Source organism: Gymnoscopelus braueri, assembly GCF_963280865.1.
Source record: "Gymnoscopelus braueri genome assembly, chromosome: 9".
Taxonomy (NCBI): Eukaryota; Metazoa; Chordata; class Actinopteri; order Myctophiformes; family Myctophidae; genus Gymnoscopelus; species Gymnoscopelus braueri.
Genome location: NC_137610.1, coordinates 12,737,280 through 12,765,022, shown reverse-complemented (window position 1 = coordinate 12,765,022; position 27,743 = coordinate 12,737,280). Strand labels below are relative to the sequence as shown.

The following is a 27,743-nucleotide window of genomic DNA, read 5'->3' as shown; positions in this document are numbered from 1 at the left end:
TTTTGTGCAAAACGAGCCACTCAATCCCGCAAACATTAAAAGCCAATCGTGGCCAGGATGGAATCTGAAATAGCCGACAGATACATCTTGATCACGTGACCACAGAGATAACAAATTGTGTAACAATTTGCGTGAGTTTTGCTAATGTGAATGAATGTAACCTGCCAAGAAGCTGTTTAACATCAATATATCAGGCTAATATGTCATCAAAACTGTCTACTGTACATATAAATTAGTGATTCTAAACTGCTAGTTCATTTTTTACAAACATTTTGCATTTACAGGTCTGGCCCCGCTGTTGTGGTCCAGCCAGTTTGCGCAATGCAAGAAATTATAAATATCAGAGTCAGTCAGTGGATGAAAAACACTATGTACGAAACAGTTACTGTACAATATGTGTCCTGAGAAGACCTTGCCTATCTTTTGTTACAGAGGGACATGCTTGCCTGCTGTTTTGCCATAACTGATGGTGTTAGACTGTGGCCCTGTATCAAAGCTGTTGTCCTTTGTGACGTCCTTTGCATGGTCTGTTGCTGTTGATTTGACCTGACAGACTCCCCGGTCAATGATTTAAACAGGAAGAGAAATAGATTGCTGCAGTGCTGTAAAAGACACTGGTCAGCGAGGAATGGGGCGTCACGGCTGATTTTGCAGAGTAAAGGCTTGTCCACAGTGTCTCCTGGTTACTTATTTCTATATTCTCCAGCCCCATGGCTTCGTTGGTGTGGAGGGAAGGAAAGGACAGCATCACTCACATTCAAATGAGCACGCTTTGTGCATGTGTGTGAGAGGGAAAGCAAAAGAGAGAGATGATGCAATGAGAGAGAATGAGTAACAATGAAACACTGACAAAGAGAGAGAGAAAAAGAGTCGCTTAGCGGGGATTAAACATGGAACACCTGTGCTGTTGTTTTCTACTCATGAAACCTGAGGCAGTTGCACAGTGGAGAGGTATCCCATAGTGGAATTCAAACAATACCCACTGCATTCTTTTGTCTTGTTGAATTATGCAGGAGATCCACTGTATTTGTTCCACTACCTGTGAACGTGTGTGTAACAGAGGTACTGTTACTTCTTCGATATGTGTTAAGGACTGTATTCTTATAGGCGCTATGGGCTCTATTATGACTGTCGCAGTATATAGACTGGGGCTGAGGCTCAAAGCGGCTCAGCGGACTGTGGGATACTAGGTATGGTCTTACCTTGTCTTATCCCAAGTCTCCAGATACTCTTCAGTTCTTGCTCAACAGCTGGTCTGGCGCCCGCTCGCGCCTACCCGCTGTACTTAATAGGTGGGACATGGTGTCGTATGATCTTGGGGTGACGTCATACTGACGCTACGTCCTTAGTCGGGACGATTGTCCCGTCGTCATCGTCGTCTCGGCAACACTCCCCCGGTGGCAGGATACTGTCACCATTCGCCGGGCGATGATGTTCATTATTATTTCCTCTTGATGGTGGGGGGTAGAAGAATTGTGCGTGTGCTCTCTGCCCGGTTTGGAGTGTCAGAGATACCACAAGGCATTCACTGCACACCATACCCGTTCTAGCGTCCATTTCCATCGCACTGTGGCATAGGACCACCTGGTTGAGTCCGTCGACCAGATGGTTAATTGAGTAGAGTAAGTCGGGCTGACAGGATTCTGTGAGCCCCTCTTCGAGCCGTCGTGTCGGTGCGCTAGGCCTTCATCTCCCTTCGGGCTGGGGGCTCTGACGTACCGGATCGGCAAGAGAGCCGGTTTGGTCTCGCGTGGGTGAACTGCGTTGTTGTGCTGTTGTGCCACGATTGGTTGCACTCTACGAGGTGTAGGCTGACGGACGCCGGGCAAGGTGGGTGCGCTCTCCTCTTCATTCCAGTACTTGGTCGGGAGAGGGGATTCGTAGAACATCGTCTGGTTCTACATCTCCGTCGGGTCCGAGCGATGTGGGTGGATGTGCTACGCAGCTGGTGCAACGGTGTACCTATGGGGGGAGCTTAGGAGGAGCCTGTGACTGTAATGTGCAGTCACGGTGGCATAGAACGCCATGGTAACAAAGCCGAGGGTGCCTCGGTCGGACCGGAGCTCGTGGGGCTTCCCCCTGCGAGCTATGAATCGACGGAGTGACGTGAGGAAAGAGTCTGCACTCATACTTGTGAGGAATTCAATGTGGATTGCACGAGTGGTGAGACATTTGAATATAATCCCCCATCTTTTCTCTGTCCTCCTACCGATTTCCACAGTCATTGGTCCGGAACAATCCATTCCGGTGGGGTAGAACGTCGGGTCCATCAATCTCAGGCTGGAGTTTGGGAGGTCGGCCATTTGGGGAATCTCGGCCTCTCCCTTCCATCTCCGACATTGGAAACAGTTGGTTTGGTATTTCTTGGCGGCTTCCCTCCCCTTTAGTATCCGGTACTTCCTTCGTAAATCAGCGAAGACCCGTTCTGTTCCTGGGTGATTTAACCTCTCGTCGTACTCTTGGATGATGAGCTTGGTGTACGGGTGAGAGTGGGGTAGTAGGATTGAGTGCATTGCTCCGTAGTGCAGGTCGTGATATCGACGGAGTCTGCCTCCTACTCTGAGTAGACCTGCGTGATACTCTGGCGCTAGGTTGCGTATCTTGCTTGTATTTTGGTAACTTAACCAGGATGTGTTTAACTCCTCTGGGAAGCTTTCCTCCTGGATGCGTCTCAGGATGACTGCTTCTGCTCTGCGGTAGTCCTCCGATTTTAAGGAGGGAGGGTCTGTCCCCCCCTGCATCTCTGCTAAGGATGATGCAGTAGTTCTGAGGAGTTCTTGGTATGCCTTAAACTCTGTTGGCGGGGCAGGCTCGGGTTTACAGACTGTTAAGCCACAGAATGGCGATGTCTTCAGCTCTTGGGTCTCCACTGGTGGGCCTTCTCCCCCCTGGACCGTCTGTGTAGCAGATGGTGCAGTAACTGTAGGGGGTTCGTTAGTAAGGTTCCCGGCATCGTCTGGGAGTGGAGGACCGTTGCCGTCCTCTTGTGTGCTCCCCCATGGAGGGGGAGGCGTCTCTGGCACTTTGATGCTAGAGTGGGGAGGGACGTCTCCTAGGTTATGTGGCATGGGTATGACTGCGGGCTCAGCTATAGGCTGCTGCTGTTCCGTCTCTTGTGAGCGGAGCGCAAACTGCAGCGGCTCTGCGGTAGGGGTGGGGTCCAGGCTCGGCTCTGCGCTAGCTGGTGTAGTTGTGCGTAGAGCAAGTACGGTACACTCCTCGGTATGATCCTGTAGCGGCTCCGTGGGCTCATCGGCCGGGCAGCTGCTCTGGACTGATGGCTGCCGACTGCTTGTAAGTAGTCGATGAGTGCGTGCGTCGGCGGCGGGGCCTTGATCGAGCTCGGTCGTCCCGGCGTCTACAGAGGTGGAATCATGGATCCAAGGGGTGATCGCCTCCGTCTTACCCTCGGCTGCAAGTCCAATGGGTTCGCTCACGGGCTCCGTAACTTTGGGTCAGGACCGCAGGCGAGGGCTCTCGCCCGGTGTATCACCGTGCTCATCTAGTCTATAATGGTCGGTATACGAATCTCGGTAAGCGCTACTGGTACCGCTTGCAATCAGTCGAGGTGGCAAGGCTCTAAGGGTCGAGGACCAAATGTAACAGAGGTACTGTTACTTCTTCGATATGTGTTAAGGACTGTATTCTTATAGGCGCTATGGGCTCTATTATGACTGTCGCAGTATATAGACTGGGGCTGAGGCTCAAAGCGGCTCAGCGGACTGTGGGATACTAGGTATGGTCTTACCTTGTCTTATCCCAAGTCTCCAGATACTCTTCAGTTCTTGCTCAACAGCTGGTCTGGCGCCCGCTCGCGCCTACCCGCTGTACTTAATAGGTGGGACATGGTGTCGTATGATCTTGGGGTGACGTCATACTGACGCTACGTCCTTAGTCGGGACGATTGTCCCGTCGTCATCGTCGTCTCGGCAACAGTGTGTGTTGGGGGGGGGGGGGTACTGTGCTATTGGCTGATACATTGTTTTGATGTACCATTCAGTGTGTGTGTGTGTGTGTGTGTGTGTGTGTGTGTGTGTGTGTGTGTGTGTGTGTGTGTGTGTGTGTGTGTGTGTGTGTGTGTGTGTGTGTGTGTGTGTGTTTGAGTGTGTGTGTGTGTGTGTGTGTGTGTGTGTGTGTGTGTGTGTGTGTGTGTGTGTGTGTGTGTGTGTGTGTGTGTGTGTGTGTGTGTGTGTGTGTGTGTGTGTGTGTGTGTGTGTGTGTGTGTGTGTGTGCGTGCGCGCGTGTGTGTGTGTGTGTGTGTGTGTGCGTGCGTACTGTATATGGCAGGCTGGCAGCCACATTATCTGAAGCAAGTACGAGTACTGTGCTATTAGCTGATACATTGTTTTGATGTACCATTCACTTTCATATATCTCTGCAGCAGTGACCTATATTCTACTAACTAGTGTGTGTGTGTGTGTGTGTGTGTGTGTGTGTGTGTGTGTGTGTGTGTGTGTGTGTGTGTGTGTGTGTGTGTGTGTGTGTGTGTGTGTGTGTGTGTGTGTGTGTGTGTGTGTGTGTGCGCGCGTGTGCGTTTGTGTGTCCATAATACATAAAGAGAATCAGACAGGGAAGAACATGAGAGAAAGCTGTAGATTCTTTAAAAGAACTGTTTATGGAATGTAATTTCTTTGTTGTCTTTTTTTCCCCAAACTCTTCACAGCAAAAACCTCAGTGCTCATTTAACACAGAGTTAACCCTTATGGGTTACATTAATACTAAGGATTTTGCTTTCTCTCTTTCAACTTGCTTATCACATGCAGAGGCAATATCCAAACAACCATATTTGACTACTTAATGTTAGACAGCAATGGTGTGTGTGTGTGTGTGTGTGTGTGTGTGTGTGTGTGTGTGTGTGTGTGTGTGTGTGTGTGTGTGTGTGTGTGCGTGTGCGTGGGTGCGTGCGTGCATGTGTGTGTGCATGCGTGATAGAGAGAGGCAGACAGAGAGAGAGACAGACCATTGAAATGTGTGGATTTGAGGAATCTTATTAAATTGTCCCTTTCTTACAAAGCTGAAGAGGAATACTGTATGAGCAAGCCTAGGCACACACATACGCACATGGACACACACAGCTGGAGCTGCACACAGAAATAATAGCTCTCTAAACTGTCGGTATAATAAAATAATAAAACTCAAGAACTACTATGTGGAGGAGCAGTGCATTCTACAGCACTGCACTGCAGTTCTGGAGGTGCCATCAGCCATCACTGTGACACATCATTGACATACTGTGTGTGGCAGCCACATTATCTGAAGCAACCATGTTTGGCAGCTGAATTTGGTCCATGTTTGACCTGGTAAATTCCTTAATCCGGTTTAGCTGAGCTCCGATAGCTGAAGCTCTAGACCTCAGAGGGTAAATAAATATATATGTCTACCACAGCACACATACAGTACTGTAAGTGTGCAATCAATCAGGGTCTCACACAGCAACCATGTGCATAATCTATTTGAAAGTGTCCTGTTCCGTATCTTCTATTTTGTTCATCACTTATAAACATCATGTCTAATGTATTCTATGTGAGCAACCCACCATGTCAAATTCCTTTCAAGTGAAGAGCAGAATAAATTAACACGAGCACTTTAAACCTTTGGCTATTTGAAAATAGCTGATCTACAAGCTCACAACGCGTCGTGGTGCGATGCGTTGTGAGCTTGTAGATCTGCTATTTTCAAAAATTGGAATATTTTTGAAACATTTTAACAACACAAGTCGTGTATGGGGGTCCTGGCATAAAATATTTTCAGATGGGGGTCCGTACTCCGCAGACAAATACATATTAATTTTGGGGGTCCTTGACTTGAAAATGTTTGAGAAACATTGGTTTTTGGATATTAGGAAGCCCAAATAAGTAACTACTGCCCAAAAAAACGCAACTACCAATACTTACAACTACAAGCAACTTTACAGAAAAACAAGCCCAAAGTCGCTTATAATAAGCGGACATGGCAACACTGATTACTTCCTTGTTTCCGAAACGCTTTCCTTTTTTCCCCCGAAAAGGTTTACGTCATATTGTGTACTTGATTAGAATCACGTGCGCCACCGGTGTGCGGAGTTGAGCTCTTTCTTCGTCTATAATCCAGAAGCACCTCTCGTCCGGTTTGTTCTGGTGATTAAAACGCGCAACTGTGCAGTGACCCCGCCAAAGTTTCAATGCAAGGCGGGGGACCAGATTCTAGACAGTGAACTCTGCTGTGAGTCCATGTTCATCCACACGATGGCACTATTTACCATACAATCGACTGTTACTCGTCTATAAAATAGATAAAGCAAAGATAGAATAAAGCAACGCAGGAAACTGTTAATAATGTAATTGTTGATCATGTATTTCTGGTTTATATTAAAATAAACATAACTCCAAGGCTGTCAAATTTCAGGAATAGCTTAGAAGTGAATGACGTCGTTGTGGTGGTGGTGTCTCCATTTAAAGTAAATGGATTCAACTCATCATTACATGATGATTGAACTATAGTCTTCTCCACTCCATCGCTGTAGTTTTGTGTTAGCAGATGAGCACATGTATTGTTTATTGTTGTTACAAGACACAAATAAACACAGACACATTATGTATGTTACTTACATTGTTTAAAATGAGTGAGAATACAAATTGTATCCTCACTCATTTTAACAATGTTTAAATAACTCATACATGGATTGTTAATTGTATAATACACTTAATGACCCATTCATGAGTTCTAACTTATACTCTTAGCAAATATATCCTATGGAGTACTGTGAGACAGGAGCAGAAAGAGAGAGGGAAGACAATTGATTGTTTGCAGCACGCCAGGGCGACCTCTTTGACCCAGTGGTTGACACGATTGATGCTGATTGACGTTCTCCCGCCAGTCCCTCCTGTGGTGATGTGGAGCATCACCGCTATCTTCAGCATCCCTGGCTACCACTAGTTTTATTGTTAGTTAACCACCACCACATTAACCACTTAAACCCCATATGGGTAACTGAGTGCTCAATACTAGTGTATTTTCTGTTTTCTGTTATTGTGGGGAAAGCTTTCGCTGAAAATAGCCGATCGACAAGCTCACAATGCAAGTAGTTAATGGTGTCCAATATAATATCATAATAACAATAACATAATAATTAACTTTATCTGTAGCCTATAGCACTTATTTTAACAAGGTTACAAGGTGCTTTACTAAACACACAAAAAACGGAACAAGCATATTTATATAAAATATTTTTAATACAAAATAATAAACATTTTAATACAAAATAATAAAATCATGGATGAAATCAGATTAGTCTACAACACAGATTAGTAAAAAAAAAAAAGAACTAGAAAAAGTGCTCCTCAGAGCACAGGTCTCCGCCAGGTCAGTTAGGTTATTGTGGGACAACAATGTTTGGAATTCGTCAATCAGGATGGAATATGAAAAATCGGACAGAACCATCTTGATCACTTGACTATAGAGATAATGGGTACCGATTTGCATGATGATTGGACAACATTTGTAGGAGTAATACAAAAAAGAAAAGTGTTGAAAAAATCAGCCTCCTGGTGGCGCTATAATAGGGCCATGTTAAAGGGTGACATTTGTTCTTCAACATAGTGCGAATGTGCGTGCAAAGTGTCACCTCAATCGGACGCTGCGTTCATGATTTGTGGCATTTTGTTCAAAACGGGCCACTTCTGCAAACTTTAGATGTCAATGTTAGCCAATCAGGATGAAATATGAAAAATCAAACAGTTCCATCTTGATCACATGACTATAGAGATCATATGTACCGATTTGTGTGAAATTTGGATAGAATCTGAAGGCTTAATATCAAAAATGTTTTTTACATAAGTCGGCCTCCTGGTGGCGCTATAAAGGCAAATGTGAAAAATGCAGATGTTTTTCCTTGGCCTCTAGGGAGTGTGCGTGCAAAGTTTCACGCAGATCGGTGCAGTTATAGTTAAAAACACAAATCAGGCTGATTTGAAAAATGTCAAGTGGCATTTCTTCCTCTGCCTAGTGGGAATGTGTTTGTGAAATTTCACGGAAATCGCAAGCTGTGTTCATGATTTGAGGCATTTTGTTTAAAACGGACCAATCCTGCAAATTTTGGAAGCCAACCTTAGCCAATGAGGATGGAATATGGGAAATCGGACAGATCCGTGTTGATCACATGACTATAGAGATACTGTGTACCAATTTGCATGACGTTTGGATACAATCTGTAGGAGTATATATTTAAAAAATGGTTTTGCACAAATCGGCCTCCAGGTGGCGCTATAACAGGCCCATGTGAAAAATTTGAGGCAGAGGTTTTGAATTGGCATCCAGGGAGTGTGTGTGCACAGTTTCGCAGCGACCGGGCCAACGGTGCCGGAGATTAGCTGCTAACACACGGACAGGACACACGGACACACGGACACACGGACACACACACGGACGGACGGAGGGTAAAAAAACATACTCTCTCGCCATGCCTTTCGGCCTGGCGCAGACAATAACAAATCAGGACATTGAAAAAGCCTTCCCATCAAGGTCAACACATTTAAGTTCCTTCCCTTGTAGTACTGTAGGCTGACATCCAAGTGTGGAAAAACAGCTGAACTTAAGAAAAGATCCAAGACGCTCTGCTCAGTTTATTTTGTCATGGCTTTAAAAAAAGCCCATGTGACCAACGCATTTCGGCTCAAGGGCCTTCTTCAGGGTTCAATGAGCCTTCCCATCAACTGCTTTTTTAATGCATTTGGCTGTCCACACCGAGCACTGTAACTATAACGATAACTATAACTATATTGCACACCATTGTATTTGTTATAGTTGTGAACTTTGCCATCCACTTGACCTTTTAAACTATATTTTTATAGTTACAGTGTTACAGTTACAGTGCTCTGTGTGATGGATGGATGGATGGATGGATGGATGGATGGATGGATGGATGGATGGATGGATGGATGGATGGATGGATGGATGGATGGATGGATGGGTGTGTGTGTGTGTGTGTGTGTGTGTGTGTGTGTGTGTGTGTGTGTGTGTGTGTGTGTGTGTGTGTGTGTGTGTGTGTGTGTGTGTGTGTGTATGTATGTATGTATGTATGTATGTATGTATGTATGTATGTATGTATGTATGTATGTATGTATGTATGTATGTATGTAGGTAGGTAGGTAGGTAGGTAGGTAGGTAGGTAGGTAGGTAGGTAGGTAGGTAGGTAGGTAGGTAGGTAGGTAGGTAGGTAGGTAGGTAGGTAGGTAGGTAGATAGATAGATAGATAGATAGATAGATAGATAGATAGATAGATAGATAGATAGATAGATAGATAGATATGCAGGCAGGCAGGCAGGTAGGTAGGTGTAGGGCGGTAGAAGGTAGTTAGGTGACAACTCTCCTACTCCTTCACTTGGGCTGAGTAAGTAAGCGTGAGATACAGCTAAGTTGATCTTACAGCATTCCAGAGTGTAGGTGCACTGGTGGCAAATGCATACATATGAACATGTATTTGCATCTGTCAAAAGGATAAAGCTTGAGAACCTATTTCCATTGTGGTCCTTTACTTACAATAGTTACTTGAGTGATTTGTTTGGTGTTAACCATTAAAGTGCATTACAAACTAGAAAAAGTGCTCCTCGGAGCACAGGTCTCCGCCAGGTCAGGTAGGTTATTGTGGCCTCCTGGTGGCGCTATAATAGGCCAATGTGAAAAGGGTGGCATTTCTTCCTCGGCCTAGTGGGAATGTGCGTGCATTCATGATTTGATGCATTTTGTTGCAAAAATGTGTTTTGCTAAAGTAGACCTGCTGGTGGCACTATAACAGGGCAATGTGAAAAGGGTGGCATTTCTTCCGCAGCCTAGTGAGAATGTGCGTGCAAATTTTCACGGAAATCGCACGCTGTGTTCATGATTTGAGACATTTTGTTCAAAACTGACCAATCCTGCAAATTTTGGAAGCCAACCTTAGCCAATCAGGATGGAATATGAAATATCGGACAGATGCGTCTTGATCACATGACTATAGAGATACTGTGTACCGATTTGCGTGATGTTTGGATAAAATCTGAAGGATTAATATCCAAAAATGTTATTGACATAAGTCGGCCTCCTGGTGGCGCTGTAAAAAGCAGATGTGAAAAATGCAGTGCAAATGTTTTTCCTTGGCCTCTAGGGAGTATGCGTGCAAAGTTTCACGCAGATCGGTGCAGTTATAGTTAAAAATGCAAATTGGCCTGTTATAGCGCCACCATGAGGCTGATTTGAAAAGTTTTAAGTGGCATTTCTTCCTAGTGGGAATGTGCGTGTGCAATTTTATGGAAATGGCAAGCTGCGTTCATGATTTGAGGCAGTTTGTTCAAGACTAACCAATCCTGCAAACTTTGGAAGCCAACCTTAGCCAATGAGGATGGAATATGGGAAATTGAACAGATCCGGGTTGATCACATGACTATAGAGATACTGTGTACCGATTTGCATGACGTTTAATTAAAAGCTGTAGGAGTAATGGGAAAAAAATTGTTTTGCACACATCGGCCTCCAGGTGGCGCTATAACAGGCCCATGTGAAAAATGCAGATGTTTTTCCTTGGCCTCTAGGGAGTGTGCGTGCAAAGTTTCACGCAGATCGGTGCAGTTATAGTTAAAAACACAAATCAGGCTGATTTGAAAAATGCAAGTGGCATTTCTTCCTCTGCCTAGTGGGAATGTGTTTGTGAAATTTCACAGAAATCGCAAGCTGTGTTCATGATTTGAGGCATTTTGTTTAAAACGGACCAATCCTGCAAATTTTGGAAGCCAACCTTAGCCAATGAGGATGGAATATGGGAAATCGGACAGATCCGTGTTGATCACATGACTATAGAGATACTGTGTACCAATTTGCATGACGTTTGGATACAATCTGTAGGAGTATATATTTAAAAAATGGTTTTGCACAAATCGGCCTCCAGGTGGCGCTATAACAGGCCCATGTGAAAAATTTGAGGCAGAGGTTTTGAATTGGCATCCAGGGAGTGTGTGTGCACAGTTTCGCAGCGACCGGGCCAACGGTGCCGGAGATTAGCTGCTAACACACGGACAGGACACACGGACACACGGACACACACACGGACGGACGGAGGGTAAAAAAACATACTCTCTCGCCATGCCTTTCGGCCTGGCGCAGACAATAACAAATCAGGACATTGAAAAAGCCTTCCCATCAAGGTCAACACATTTAAGTTCCTTCCCTTGTAGTACTGTAGGCTGACATCCAAGTGTGGAAAAACAGCTGAACTTAAGAAAAGATCCAAGACGCTCTGCTCAGTTTATTTTGTCATGGCTTTAAAAAAACGCCCATGTGACCAACGCATTTCGGCTCAAGGGCCTTCTTCAGGGTTCAATGAGCCTTCCCATCAACTGCTTTTTTAATGCATTTGGCTGTCCACACCGAGCACTGTAACTATAACGATAACTATAACTATATTGCACACCATTGCATTTGTTATAGTTGTGAACTTTGCCATCCACTTGACCTTTTAAACTATATTTTTATAGTTACAGTGTTACAGTTACAGTGCTCTGTGTGATGGATGGATGGATGGATGGATGGATGGATGGATGGATGGATGGATGGATGGATGGGTGTATGTATGTATGTATGTATGTATGTATGTAGGTAGGTAGGTAGGTAGGTAGGTAGGTAGGTAGGTAGGTAGGTAGGTAGGTAGGTAGGTAGGTAGGTAGGTAGGTAGGTAGGTAGGTAGATAGATAGATATGCAGGCAGGCAGGCAGGTAGGTAGGTGTAGGGCGGTAGAAGGTAGTTAGGTGACAACTCTCCTACTCCTTCACTTGGGCTGAGTAAGTAAGCGTGAGATACAGCTAAGTTGATCTTACAGCATTCCAGAGTGTAGGTGCACTGGTGGCAAATGCATACATATGAACATGTATTTGCATCTGTCAAAAGGATAAAGCTTGAGAACCTATTTCCATTGTGGTCCTTTACTTACAATAGTTACTTGAGTGATTTGTTTGGTGTTAACCATTAAAGTGCATTACAAACTAGAAAAAGTGCTCCTCGGAGCACAGGTCTCCGCCAGGTCAGGTAGGTTATTGTGGCCTCCTGGTGGCGCTATAATAGGCCAATGTGAAAAGGGTGGCATTTCTTCCTCGGCCTAGTGGGAATGTGCGTGCATTCATGATTTGATGCATTTTGTTGCAAAAATGTGTTTTGCTAAAGTAGACCTGCTGGTGGCACTATAACAGGGCAATGTGAAAAGGGTGGCATTTCTTCCGCAGCCTAGTGAGAATGTGCGTGCAAATTTTCACGGAAATCGCACGCTGTGTTCATGATTTGAGACATTTTGTTCAAAACTGACCAATCCTGCAAATTTTGGAAGCCAACCTTAGCCAATCAGGATGGAATATGAAATATCGGACAGATGCGTCTTGATCACATGACTATAGAGATACTGTGTACCGATTTGCGTGATGTTTGGATAAAATCTGAAGGATTAATATCCAAAAATGTTATTGACATAAGTCGGCCTCCTGGTGGCGCTGTAAAAAGCAGATGTGAAAAATGCAGTGCAAATGTTTTTCCTTGGCCTCTAGGGAGTATGCGTGCAAAGTTTCACGCAGATCGGTGCAGTTATAGTTAAAAATGCAAATTGGCCTGTTATAGCGCCACCATGAGGCTGATTTGAAAAGTTTTAAGTGGCATTTCTTCCTAGTGGGAATGTGCGTGTGCAATTTTATGGAAATGGCAAGCTGCGTTCATGATTTGAGGCAGTTTGTTCAAGACTAACCAATCCTGCAAACTTTGGAAGCCAACCTTAGCCAATGAGGATGGAATATGGGAAATTGAACAGATGCGGGTTGATCACATGACTATAGAGATACTGTGTACCGATTTGCATGACGTTTAATTAAAAGCTGTAGGAGTAATGGGAAAAAAATTGTTTTGCACACATCGGCCTCCAGGTGGCGCTATAACAGGCCCATGTGAAAAATGTGGGGCAGAGGTTCTGAATTGGCATCCAGGGAGTGTTTGTGCACAGTTTCGCAGCGACCGGGCCAACGGTGCCGGAGATTAGCTGCTAACACACAGACAGGACGGACACACGGACGGACACACACACACACGGACGGACGGACAGGGGGCAAAACATACTCTCTCGCCATGCCTTTCGGCCTGGCGGAGACAATAAGAGTGTTCTGCAGTGTTCATATGAAAAGTCATTGTTTGTTATGATGACTACTTTGGAGATCAGAAGCCCATCCAGTCTTTTTCAATAAAGATTTACTAAACTTGGCAGTTGTTTGGGAACACAAACAACTCTCCCCAGAAAATACCCCATGCTCTCATCCCTTGGTCATGCACATTTTTTTTTCCTCTGACTCATCCTCAAATTGACGTCGGCACAGACTTTGGGGCAGTAGGACAAACTCCCATTTCTTTTCTAACCATGTTAGATAACAAAATGTTCACTACAATTGATTCCTTGTGCACAGGAAAACATTAGATTTAGCTGTGTCATTTCAGTCAATACGACTTTGAAGGGTGTAAGTGTTACTACAATGTTGTTTATCTAAACTGTAAATTATAACCTATGTAACAGAGGTACTGTTACGTCTTCGATATATATTAAGGACTGTATCTTTTAGGCGCTATGGGCTCTTATGACTGTCGCAGTATGGGCTGGGGCTGAGGCTCGAAGCGGCTCAGCGGACTGTGAGATATTAGGTATGGTTTCTCTGGGGTTAATTCCTCCAGTACAACTCTATCTGAGTATAGCTCTCCTAGGTATGATCCAATCTCAAGTCTCCAGATACTCTTCAGTTCTCATCTAACAGCTGGTCTGCGCCCGCTCGCGCCTCCCGCTGTGCTTAATAGGTGGGACATGGTGTCGTATGATCTTGGGGTGACGTCATACTGACGCTACGTCCTTAATCGGGACGATTGTCCCGTCGTCATCGTCGTCTTGGCAACAACCTATTTCGCCATGTGCTTCAAACCTAGTGGGGGACAATGTTCGCAATAGGAGAGGATAGCTCCTGCTGTCAATTCCACGAACAACTTCGTGGAACAACTACAGATAATGTCCCAGAACAATTCACCAGAGACTTGTAAACACTGTGCATCGTAATGTAGCCTCGTTGACCTGTTGTGGAAATTAATCATTTTTCAATTCTCATGGACTTGTCATTTTATTTCTTGCGAAATACAGTGGGCCTATTTTGTAACCACTGTTGTAAACATGCTTAGTTTGACTGTCCATACTTTATTGACTGAACTCATATGACCCAACTTTCTTTTGTTCACTGAACAAAGTTCCAAAGATAACAATTAAAGTATTAGCCTATAGGCCTATGTGTTTTCTTTGATTTATTTGTGCTGTCAGACAGTGAGAGAAAACAAAATCACCCAAATCAGTCTCTCTCTCTCTCTCTCTCTCTCTCGCTCTCTCTCTCTCTGTTTTGAAAATATTGATGTGAATCATACATTTATCAGATATGGCAATAGTATGTTTTTGTATTGTAAACTTCAACTTATCTAGGCTACTTTGATTCTGATGGGGACTGTAAAATAACGTTGTAGTCTAGGCTACTACAGAAATAAACTAGAAAAGGTGCTCCTCTGAGCACAGGTCTCCGCCAGGGCAGGTAGGTTATTGTGGAACAGCAACGTTGATGGATTATGAAGAATGGGACAGATCCGTATTGATCACATGACTAATAGAGATCATGTGTACCGATTTGCGTGATGTTTGGACAAAATCTGAAGGAGTAATATCAAAACATTTGTTTTAAATAAGTCAGCCTCCTGGTGGCGCTATAAAAGGCAGGGCAATGGTTTTTCTTTGGCCTCTTGTGAGTGCACACCATGACCGTGGTTATAGCGCCACCATGATGCTGATTTGAAAATGTCTTCAATCGGCCTTGTGGGAATGTGCGTGCAAAATTTCACGGAAATCGCATACTGCGTTCATTATTTGAGGCATTTTGTTCAAAACGGAGCACTCCTGACAACTTTGGAAGCCAATCTTAGCCAATCAGGATGGAATATGAAAAATCTGAAATACCTGTTTCGTTTAATGACAATAGAGATACTATGTACCGATTTGCGTGATATTTGGACAACATCTGTAGGAGTAATACGAAAAAAATGCGTGTTTGCAAAAAAAAAATTTTGCTCGACTGAATAGTGGGGGGACACATTGTCCATTAATTAAGCAGGCGCCGGCGCCACTGACACACACACACACACACACACACACTCACGGACGGACAGGGTGCAAAACATAGCCTTCAGCCTGGCGGAGACAATACAGATGAGGCAAACAAGCTGCTCTTAACTTCTGTCAGTCCCACATGGGAATGCTACGGGCACAATCCTCTGAGATCAAAATGACTCTGAGTCTGGATATGGGCTATCTATGCTGACTTCATGGGCGGCTGTTTGAGCGACGTCGATTACATCGATAGTGATTGGTCACGTCGTTCGCGGCGTTGCGCTCTGAATCCTCCCCAGATTGGTAAACACACCGAGCGTGGGAGAAATGTCAACAGACAGACTCGATCGCGCGACTACTACTATGTAGTTATTTTTTACCAGCACCAGTTGCTAATGTTGTGAAAGTCCCAGAAATTCATCTCGTGGAGCTATAGTCATCCAAAGTGACACAACAGCTGGCTAAAGTGGGGCATCGGATGATCAATGACTGCATGGGTGCAGACAAATATCACAATAGTGTCGTGATCGTCATATAAAAGTTAAAAAAAAACTTCTATTTTTTAAAATCATTTTTATGATCTCGCAGTCACCGGTATGTTTCCTCTAGATTCGCCGTGGAACATTTCTTTCTCAGGCTGCGGCTTCTTGGGCATCTACCACATGGGGGTGGCGAGCTGTCTGCTGGAGCAGGCTCCTTTCTTGGTGGAGAATGCTCGGCACATCTATGGGGCATCAGCTGGGGCGCTGACAGCCACTGCTCTGACCAGTGGAATATGTATTGGTAGGTACTGATCTATTGTGGTGGGAAAAGTATTATTATTTTTTTACTAAAATCAAAGTATCAATATTGCAATGTAGAAATACTCTGTTACAAGTAAAAGCCTGGTAATCAAAATTTACTTGAGTAAATGTACAAAAGTATTGGTATCAAAATGTACTTAAAGTACCAAAAGTAGAAAGTACTCATTATGTAGAATGTCCCATTTCACAAGTTTTCAAACGTATACAAATACTTTGAAAATAGCGATAGGCTAGGTTTTGTAATAATAATCAAAATCTACAAAGTAGCTAGTAACTAATTTCAAATAATTGTAGTGGTGTAAAAGCATAGTATTTGCCTCTGAGATGTAGTGGAGTACAAGTAAAAGTACAGAAAATTGGAAATACTCCAGTAAAGTAAAAAATACCTCAAAATTGTACTTAAGTACAGTACTTGAGTAAATGTACTTTGTTACTTTACACCACTGTCTATTATCTTTCAGTATTACTCCTGTGAAAGTGAATGAGCTGATGGAGCTCTTATATGAGCTACTGGGCGAAGAATGTAAATATAGGCTACTGGAAAATCCACAAATCTGAGATAGACTGTATGTGGCTCAAACAAAGCAATTGCTTCAGAAAATTAGACCCATGGATGATTGTTTAGCCTACATCCCACCTTGATACTTTTTTAGAGCCACAAAGTAGGCTATGTGGCCCCATATTATATCTTATGCATTTCTTCTGATCCTTTATCTTTACCAATAGGAATACTCGAGAATTGCACATTTTGCATTGTTGGCCCTGTGTTATGTGGAAAATAAAAGGTCCCATTCTGTTCTATTCTATTTAATCTTCTACAGGAGAGGCTGGGGCAAACATCATGGATGTTGCAAAAGAGGCCAGGAAACGCTTCCTCGGGCCTATGCATCCATCGTTCAACCTGGTCAAGATAATGCGTGTTATGATGCATCGTACGCTACCAGATGATGCCCACCTGCGGGTCAGTGGCCGGCTAGGAATCTCTCTGACCCGTGTGACAGATGGAGAGAACGTCCTGGTGTCCCAGTTCAACAGCAAGGAGGAGGTAGTGCAGGTGAGAGTAGGCCTATGGTATGCATGAATAGTGTCAATCTAAAATGTTTGATCATGAATTCAACGTTTGGACAGCAAACTGCCTTTGTCACAGTTAACCTCATGAGCAAGCTTGCTGCCAAAACATTGGCCTTACTTTTAAAACGTAATAAGCATCAGAGCTGTGTATTCTTCCTAATTGTACTTGATTTCTCCGGCCAGATCTGCACGTCAGTATCCAAGGTATTCATTCTTAAGTTACTGACCATGAATTCTGGGGAGGAGAAGGAGACACTGGAGCAGCTCAGACATTGCCTCATTGATAGTGAAGGTGCTAGGACAGGAGTTTTGCTAAATGAAAAAAGCATTTTATAGGGAAAACCTATATTATAATATTTTGTTCTTTCTTTTATATTCTAATATTCTTTTTATTTTGTTTACACATTATTGTTGATGATTGGTTTGTCATAGTCTCTTCCCTTTTAGCTTCATTCATATTTTTGTAATAAAAAACATCACATGGGGTGACATCATGTGAATGTGGAGGGTGATTGAAGGGTGAGGTATCAGAGGAATGTTTTTGAATCTAGACAGCAGTGTGTGAAGGAGGGTTATCATGGTGCTGAAACCAGTGACTATTTTAGCACGCCTTCTCACCTAACCTTATCCTTCAACTGATCTAAGACCTCTTTATAAAAAGCCTGATCGACCATTTAACCACTTATGCCCAAAATCCCCAAATGCTAGATCTATAAACTCATGTCGCATTGCAATGCATTGTGAGCTTGTAGATCAGAAAAATATAGAAAATTGATACCAGGGTTAAAGTGGTTGATGACCAGGTGCACATCCTTCACAGCGCCACGTGCGATAGACAAAGTTGATAACTTTTTGATCAGCCCATGTATTTAAAATAGTTTATTTGATTTGATTAAATAATGTGCCTGCGGCAGTTTTCCAGCCATTGACACCATGTGCAAATCAGTGCAATATCATCAAAAATAACCTGGTACATCATAGGGTTCAATGTTTCATATTCTTTCATATTTACATGGAAATGAAGAAACACATTTTAGTCTCCTGGGTTGGAGTTCACAGAGACCCTTCAAATATTATTGATACAACAGCTATAACATGTTCTTGGATCTATGATCAATGTTAAAACTCAAACTGTGAATACACTGATGACAGACACATCAGCTATTTTGTTGTTACCACTTTACCAAATCTACTTGGTTGACTAATGTCCCCCAGGGATCTATACTTGTTCCCCTCTACAACAAATCTCTGAAAATTGCAGATCTAGCTCACAAAGCTTCATTGCAACATGTTGTGAGCTTGTAGATCTGCTATTTTGGTGAATGTTTGCCAGTTTTTGTCATATGTACACCTATTATTACATGCCCAAAATAGGGACGCTACGGTTCATGTGGTTAACAAGCTACACACTCTCCTCTAACCATTTATTTTTTATATGTTTTTAACAGGCATGTGTATGCAGTGCCTACATCCCTGTGTACTGTGGCCTCATTCCCCCTATGCTACAAGGTGTGGTAAGTGGATCAAGTATTGTGCTACACATGTGAACGCTTCCCCTTCGTAGCCATTATGTCATTTATATGAAATGAGTTAATCATTAGAAATAAGCAAAGCTCCCATAATTGTGTAACTGGCAAATACTCATTTTCTGTACTTCAATTTGATTGGACAAAATGATTGACCTTTCATCTTACATTTACTTGAATTGGGATCTGTTGTTGCTGTTTCTTTTCCTTTCCACAAACATCCCGACGCCCTTTTGACAAATGTGTTTGCTCTGAATGACATGTGTTTGGCAAAAGTGCTTAGCAAATTCCTTGTAGCTGAGATCATTCCTAGATATTTCACAGTATAGGGAAACTTCACTGGACAAGTTTCTGGCACTAGGCTTTTCTAGGAACTAATCATTGAGCAATACCAGCTCTCTCAACCGGACACTACGTACCCCCCTGTGACCCTGTCAATAGGCTTGTGTGTGTATTATGTGTGTGTTTTTATGTGGTCCTGTCACTAGGATGTGTTCAGAGCGAGGGTGGCAGTACCCTGTGTAATGTGACTCTGTTGGCTGGGGTTTGAGGGTTGTTCTGTCCTCTTCAAACCTGACGTCACTGCTACTTTATCAGTTGGCACACATCACAGGAATTTCCAGCTTCTTACAAACAGTCCAGATTATTCAAAAGTTAAAACATTAACAACTATTTTAAGTGGAATTAATCCTAGTTTTCTAGGCAGCACAGAAAATGCAGAGAGCCATATGAGACGAAACACAACAGACTTCGAATGAGATTCACACACCAGCTCATGATGCGATTGTCTGATCGGTGACTCTGTTTGTCTTTGACTTAGCGATACGTAGACGGAGGCTTGACAGATAACCTACCCCTGTACGATTCGAAAAACACCATCTCTGTGTCGCCATTTTCGGGAGAGAGCGACATCTGCCCCCGGGACACCACGAACCTCATACATGAACTGCGCTTCTCCAACACCAGCATCCAGTTCACCCTCATAAACCTCTACAGAGTCTCCTGGGCGCTTTTCCCCCCAGATCCAATGGTAATTTGGTCACTTACACTTACACCCTATATACTTTGTTGTACGTTGAATAGCAAAAATAGCCGAACTACAGGAGTTGTGAGCTTGTAGATCTGCTATTTTTGCAGAATGTTCACCAATTATGACAGAATAGGTATGCCAGAGTGAAATTAGTTAATTTAACCCTTCTCCCCTCACACTTACACACACATGCAAAACAAATACACACATCAACAAAGAAACAGACTCAGAAAAACTCAGATACACAGATACACATACATTTACATACAAACATAAAATGCGAAGACACCGAAAGCATACATGCAAGTTGAAACACACAGAGACACAAGCAGAATTAATTGATTGGTGCATTGTAACTGGCTTAGATGAACTGGAGTTACCTCTATGGATCTGTCTGTCTAATGACATATATGTATATTTGTGTTTGTTTTGGGTGCAGGTTTTGAAAGCCATGTGTAAACAGGGATATAGAGATGCTCTTCACTTTTTAAAGAGGAATGGTAAGTACCAGCGATTGTTTGATATATTCTGTGTCAAGCCTTCAAGCATTTTAATCTCTAGTGAAAACTATATAATTGATATAGGCTTCTGTACTGTATGGTGGAAGAAATAAAGTGTGTTCTTCCTTCCACCATACTGTAATGTTTCATTTGTTAAAAAGATATTAAATATAAATAAATAATAATATAAACTATATGAACCTGGACATACATTTTCACAAATATATTTTTAATATCTTCTCAAATGTTTGATACATTGTTAACATGGTAGAATCTTGACTCACCTCAAAAGACAGGTGACCTTTACCTTGGGTTTGTGAAATGAATCCAAAATATGACTAATGCTGTTTACATTGTGTCACATAGATAGACTGCACTGGAACTTTGCTTCATGTTACGACATGTCATTCTTTGCTGAACAGTATTGTGCTGCCCCCGTGTGGCAACTTACATTTTGCACACAGACCTTAATTATAAATCTTTGAACAGATGGGGGGGGGGGGGTGTTCAGTCCACTATTGATCAAAGATGTCCTTGGCTTAAGAAAATCTAAATTTTCTTATTGGTTTTGTACGCAGGATTGCTGAATTTCAACGGGCCTCTCAGATGCAGACGACTGCTGGCCGATGATGGGGAACAAAACGAGGACGATGATGAAGATGAGGAAGAGGAGCAGACAGGTGTAGAGGTGGAGGCTCAGTCTGCTCCCCCCTTAGAGGACAACATCATTGAGCACCTCCCACCCCAACTACATAAAGGTTGGTTGCACAAACACAATCAATTAGTTTCTCAATTTCTCTACAGAGTATCATGGTTACTTTTTTAATCCTACATGATCGTAAGAATAACATAAATAACATTTAAGCATTGCAAATATAGAGACATATTTATTAAAATAAAGATCTGTACTCAGATATTAAAAAGGTTTTCAAATAGACTCACTCTGCATATACTGTACAGTAGATAGTTACTGTAGTACTTGTGTACAGATGGATTGACTCTGACTTCCTCCATAGCTCTGGTGGAAGCTTGTAAGGAGAGGAGGAGCCTGGTCCACTCTCTAAGAAACCTTCTTCCTGTAAGGCTGGCCTCTACTTTGATGCTTCCTTATACTCTGCCTCTGGAGTCTGCCATGTCCATGACTGTCAGGTAAGACATCACAACTCTACTCTCACTATTCCAGACAAAGAAACTCTCTATTGAAAAGTGTTTAATATGGTAGATCTACGCTGGCAACATTTGTGTTTCCATGATGCACATGTGCTGGGATAATATTGCTGTCTCTAATTTTGGCAAAATATGGCAACATTTCAGTTTCCTGATTGATTACATAGGCTAGATGAGAGGCAGTTTGAAAGAGCAACAAATATGCGCTGGCCATACTGGTCAAAGTAATGAATTTGAAATCTAGATTCTATATTTCCAGCAGACCACACACCTTTTGGAGTTACTGCCACCCATAGTTATGCCTAGGAATCACAATTTACACTCATCTTTGCTGTGGTCGTAGCCATGGTTCACATGACGCTCGTCTGTCATGGAACCAAAAGTTCCTGGTTTTCGATTCTTTTACATTTACAACTCTCACATGTACATAAACGTTCAGATTTCAAATATAAAGTGCTGAACCCCATGCCAACGGATGTAACAAGTTGAGCCGGCAAAGGTCTAAGTACCTGCATATTCCGTATTGTTCAATAAAAAGCTTTTTAATCCGATCACCGGCCATTTTCTCTGAATTTTCTCCGATGCTTTGAACTATGCGACACTACTGGTTGGGAGGTGTACACTCTGCACTCTGATACATTACAAAAAAATAAAAAAAATTATAGAAAATGGCCACCGATCGGATTAAAATGCTTTTTATTGAACAATACGGGAGATACGGGTACTTATCGCGGCCGGCTCAACTTGTAACATCCATGACTCGGGGGTAAGCACTTTATATTTGAAATCTGAACGTTTATGTACGAGAGTTGTAATGTAAAAACTTGTAGAACTTTCGGTTCCATGACTGTCATGGTATGACTGTCATGTTTCAGGGCTACTGTGGTCGCAGCTTGTGTAGATTGCAAAATAAAGTCTGACGTCATGACACTTGTGTCATGCACGTTGATCTAATGCAACAGCGCCTGTGTAGATCCCCACCCAGTAACCCTTCACTATCCGACAATTCTAAAAAGATAGTTATTGAAGCTGTGGTGTTCTCAGCCACAGGTTGACTAACATTAGACTAGCAGCAGTTGAAATACATGATGGCGTGTCTTGTCTTTAGACTTTTGGAGTGGATGCCAACCGTGCAGGAAGACGTGATTTGGATTCGAGAGCAGATGGCCACAATGCTGCAGCGTGTTCTACGTCAGACCTCCAAAAGCATCTCCCAGCATGTATATGCCAGGTGGGAGACTATCATCTGTTTCACTCACACACACGCACGCACGCACGCACGCACGCACTCACACACACACACTAATTATACATTTTTAAAGTTAATTTTCATTTAATTAAGAATACAATCTAAGAAGATATCAGAAAAGACGTGCACACACAGTGATTCACAAGTGTCTTCTTTTTATTTTAAAGCTCATACAGTACATGCTTGTAATGTTTCGTGTAGGTTTTCCTGCCAACTGGAGCTGCATCACCAGTGTCTCCCAGGTCAGATTGGTTCCTCCTGCCTGCTGCCTAACTGGGTGAACGAAGGAGGTTTCTCCGTCCTGGACGTCCTCATGCGCCTGGACCAGTATCAGAGACAGCTGCTGCCTGGAGTCTTCTCCATCAACATGGACCAGACTGGGATTGACACTAACGCCTGCCCGACTGCCCGGGGCAGGTAAATAAAACTTGCGGGCAGGTGGAGTTAGCTTTCAGCCTGCCCTACAGGGCAAGTGCGCGCTTGAGTGGCAGTGGGGACGCAACCATCTTTTGTTCACTATAAACACAACATGAGATATCTGTCTAAACACATGAACGTGGCCAGAGCACTCTGCCCCCCGCCCTCTTGTCTTGCCTCTCTGTCAAGCCCCCAGAGTTGCTGAGAAACATTGAAGCTGCCACCCCAGTGGCCAAAGCTGGAACTGCACGCGGGGAGAAATACATGCACGCGCAAAACATACTGAGAGATATTTATATTTATACATATAAATATGTAAACATATTATACATACATACATATGCATTTACATATAAATATGCATCTCGAGTGTATTTAATAAATATCTCGCGTTCAATCCTTGACACACGGGCTGCCGTAGAACGCAAAAAGGACACTAGTGCGCATGCTCATAACTCTATGGGGAGACAAAATCGAACCAATAATTCTACTTCCGGCAGGTTTCCGGGTGCTTCAAAACGCCACTGAGCACATTCATTGAAATGATAGCTGGGGGCGGGGCAATCCGCCCTCTAGTTATATTATACCTCTATGCTCTCTGTCCTTCCCTCCCACGCACACACACTTTGTGTAACACACACACACACACACACACTTTACGTGCAGTGGCTCTTATGAGTAGAGCCAAACCGCAACATCGGCCATTATTTCACCGATGTGGCCCGATGTTTTTTTTATTTATCATCATTCATTTCCCCTACACTTGTCTTTTAGAACATTGGAACTGCCATTCTACTAGAACTAACCAGTAGAGGTATAACACAAGTGAACTGCTTAGCAGCCATCTCATGGATTGTCAATGCCAGCGCATCTGTGCATATCAAACGGTATAGGCTAAACAACCCGACGTTTTATCAACTGCCGCATATAGATTAATAAATGTGACGAAATACAGTCAAATCCCAAACTTATGAGAGATCCAGCCAGCAATAGAAATTAATTACTGGAAACAACTTCAAAGTTTATGCTATCATTCAAATAAGAAAGAAGCTGTGCCCTCACCGCTCTGACGGACAAGAAATAAATATAATCCTTTTAAAACAGCCATGTTCTGTTCCTTTTTTAAACGATAATCCAAAGAGGAAGGTTTCAACAGCTAGAATCATGACAGTTTGACATTGTTTGAGCAGTTTTTGGTGTGCAAAACTAGTCGCAAGCTCCCTCATTAAGTTAATTGTGTGCAGCTGCTGTGCTTGGTGCGCAGATCCCCGCCAGGCCAGGTTGTCTACCCAGGCCTGTGAAATTCATAGGCAGCCAATTGGAATGAAATCTGCTAAAACTGACTGATATACTGATACAGAACCATATAGGCTATATAACTTTGCTGTCAGGTGGAAACCTTGTATATCCTTAAAAAAAAGAACAAAAATTAAAATAGTGAAAATAGCTGATCTACAAGCTCACAATGCATTGTATCTCGACACGTTGGGAGCTTGTAGATCTGCTATTTTACTCTTATAGTGCGACACTCTTTAATGATGAAGTAGGGCATTTATGATCAAACATATTTTTCCATATTACAAAACCATTGAAATATGGAAATACAAGGTTTTTTCCCGACAACGACAATATATGATTTCATCATTTGCATTTATCCATCAAAACATTATTTATGTTTATTTGTATGGACTTCAAAATGGTCTGTGGAATGTAAAATAAGAGCACTGTTGGCCTATAATGTGCTGTTTTCACTGTTGCTACACTTAAAAATATAAAATAACAAGTGTTAACCCATATTCATAGCTATTTAGATACTTGGCATAAATATTGAGGTATGACATTTTTTATCGTGCAGCCCCATAATTCACAAGTACAAAGTAAAAAATGTGTTAAATTGAACGGTAATTATAATTTTACCATCATTTTATAAAGGACGGTTTACTTTTCGGGCAAGTGGGCAAGACCTGTGGGCAAGTAGAACATGACCTGCACTTGCCCGACGGGCAAGTGCCTCTGAGACCTTAGTGTCAACCCTGTCACCTGCAGGGCTCTTTCAAAACGGGGCTCCCCACACCGGACACGAGCACTCCATCTGTCCTCTCCCAGGAGGACAAGACGACTCACCCGCACTGCCTAACCACTCCTTTAGCCATCGGCAGATCTTAAGCAGTAAGTTAAGCCTAATTTATACTCTCTAATACAATGGTGCCGCTTGCCAAAAATAACGGACCTACATACTAACAACGTTGTTGGTTTGTTGATCAGTCATTTTTGTTAAACGACACCCTCATGCGATGGAGTATAAATTAAGCGTCAGGTGTCCCATGATGCTCTGCTGCTGTGGATGTCTATGAAGATTCTAAGACAAATCGGAGACTGAGGCACCTTCTAAAGAGCGCACAGTTTTAATCTCCGTTTGGAAGCATGTATACATTTGTATTATAATCACTTTTGTTGTTACAAAAGTCAAACTAATCATTGTTTTACGATTGCTGTCTTAACTGTTTTGAACTACAATCAAGCAGTGTAACAGACCATAGCAACAATGTCAATGTGTTATGTTAATCAGTGGGAGGCCACCTTTATTTTAAATGGTTTATTGTTGCTACTATGTATGAGGAAACATTACACAAGATTGCTGTAAACATATAAACATACAGCCAGCATGGTACATAAACAGCTACAGTATGAGCAAGCTAAGAACTGGAGGATATCACAAATGAACACATGAACTGTTGTCTTTCAGTGAGACAAGTGTTTGTGTTTTATGAAGTGTAGTCGCAGTAGTAGTTGAAACAGAATGTATCTGTTGCATCCAAGACTGTCTGCTTTCAGTCTCTCTCTCTCTCTCTCTCTCTCTCTCTCTCTCTCTCTCTCTCTCTCTCTCTCTCTCTCTCTCTCTCTCTCTCTCTCTCTCTCTCTCTCTCTCTCTCTCTCTCACACACACACACACACACACACACACACACACACACACACACACACACACACACACACACACACACACACACACACACACACACAGAGAGAGTTGAATGTGAGAATAGGATCGGAAGGGAGTGGAACTGCTGGATAAACCTCTGTGATGACTGGTTGTTTACTTAAGTGGAACTCAATGCAAGTGTCAATGCAGTGTTATAAAACAAATACATAGTTCAGATTATATTTTTTGTTTTGGTTCATGTGTGGAAGGTCTGTATACTGTAGGCCTACAGTAGTTTATTTATATGAAACCTGCCCTACCTTATTATTATGTAAGTCATGGACAGTGGACACTCATCCTACCATAAACCAGATGTGTGGAGCGTTATTTCCAGGTAGAATGTCTATGGATATTTACACAATGTAAAATAAAGTGTCCAGAACATCATCAATGTCAATAAAGATGATTCTGATTCTGATGTCTAGTTTGTCAACCTGTGTATATTTAGAACAAAATAATATAAAATTGTAGTCAATAACGTAATAAGTTTCCTGTTCCTCCAGAAATAAGGTTAATGAATCATTTTTGGTTGTGGTGATGTCATGATTTGGTCTATTAGGATCCTAGCAGGATCCTTTAAGTCAGGCCCTAATGTATTATCTACTTACCTACTTAATGAAATTATACATTAAATTGGTTTGTAGCTGCCTGCTGCTCTATTGAACAGTGATTTGCTTAGGCTATATTAAACTTATATTAGACTCACATCACATGACAATACATGAATGATTATTTTCATTACAATGACAGGAGTTATTTATTTAAGCAATATTACACGAGAGGGTGTGCTTTACCGTCATTATTAGCACGCCTGTGATGCGGTCAGGAACGAGACGAAGTCGAGTTCCGCCGCGATCACAGAAGTGCTAATAATGTAAGGTAAAGCACACCCTCGAGTGTAATATTGCGATTATACAACAGTTACCAACAAAACACATCCAAATGTATTCATATTGTGGGGCAATTCATAATTTAAAAAAATCGCTTATCCGTTTCCCTGTAAAGAGAAGAGTTTATTTGACTGAGACAAAATAGTCCCTGTCACAGCGCAGCACTCTGTCTCTCTGACTCTCGTCTCATCAACACAGCTGATTCCAGTAGGCTATATGCTCCGTCGTACGATCGTGTTACGTGGCCAAAATAACTGATCTACAAGCTCACAACGCGTCAAGATGGCGATGTGTTGTGAACTTGTAGATCGGCTATTTTTGCCGTGCGATACCTTCGTACGATAAAGTATAACATACACTGGACTGTTAACGAAATGGGAGTAATTTTACTTTAACACAGGAGGATATTTATACAGTATGGATGTTACCATTGAAATAAAGCACACTTTTTTCCAGTTATTCCTTTTATTATAGGATTTTAGGCGATTTTAGTGTGCTCTCTTCTAACCATTGATCAACCGTAAGTCCACCAAATAAGTCAAAATTAACAACATAGTCCATTTTGCGTAGCGGTTTGTTCTCCGGTGGCGGCGGTGGGTACTGTCTGTTTGTTTTCCTACCGTGGGACAGCGTGACTTCACAGCACAGCTGTACCATATATGGTCTAATCAGGTGCGGACTGCAGTGCGGAGTGATTTATTAATGTGATTAGGCCCGTGATATGATGCTGGTTTGAATCACGGCTAGAAAGCTATTTCAACCAATCAGATTGCTTGGTCGGAACTACCTGTTGTATAATAACGTTTATTACACGGCTTGGTTGAATGCTTGATTCTGATTGGTCAATCACTGAATTCAGCGGTGTGTTATTTCTGAATAATGACAGCTGGGCTCAATAACAGACTGCTGTCTAATCAAAGGCTCAGAGCACCGCCTGCTGCCCTGCT

General features: G+C 42.7%; 1 protein-coding gene across 1 annotated transcript; it reads left to right on the top strand.

The window, feature by feature from the left end:
* Positions 1 to 15,756: 15,756 nt before the first annotated feature.
* LOC308092180 (patatin-like phospholipase domain-containing protein 2) lies at positions 15,757 to 25,089 on the top strand (the record flags this gene model as incomplete). Its single annotated transcript, XM_080438030.1, has 11 exons — positions 15,757 to 15,943; positions 16,785 to 17,017; positions 18,483 to 18,548; positions 19,381 to 19,590; positions 20,030 to 20,090; positions 20,669 to 20,848; positions 21,107 to 21,239; positions 22,366 to 22,488; positions 22,708 to 22,923; positions 24,188 to 24,203; positions 24,970 to 25,089. The coding sequence occupies 11 exons, from the start codon at positions 15,757 to 15,759 to the stop codon at positions 25,087 to 25,089; spliced, it is 1,545 nt and encodes a 514-aa protein (XP_080294156.1).
* Between the last annotated feature and the right edge of the window lie 2,654 nt (positions 25,090 to 27,743).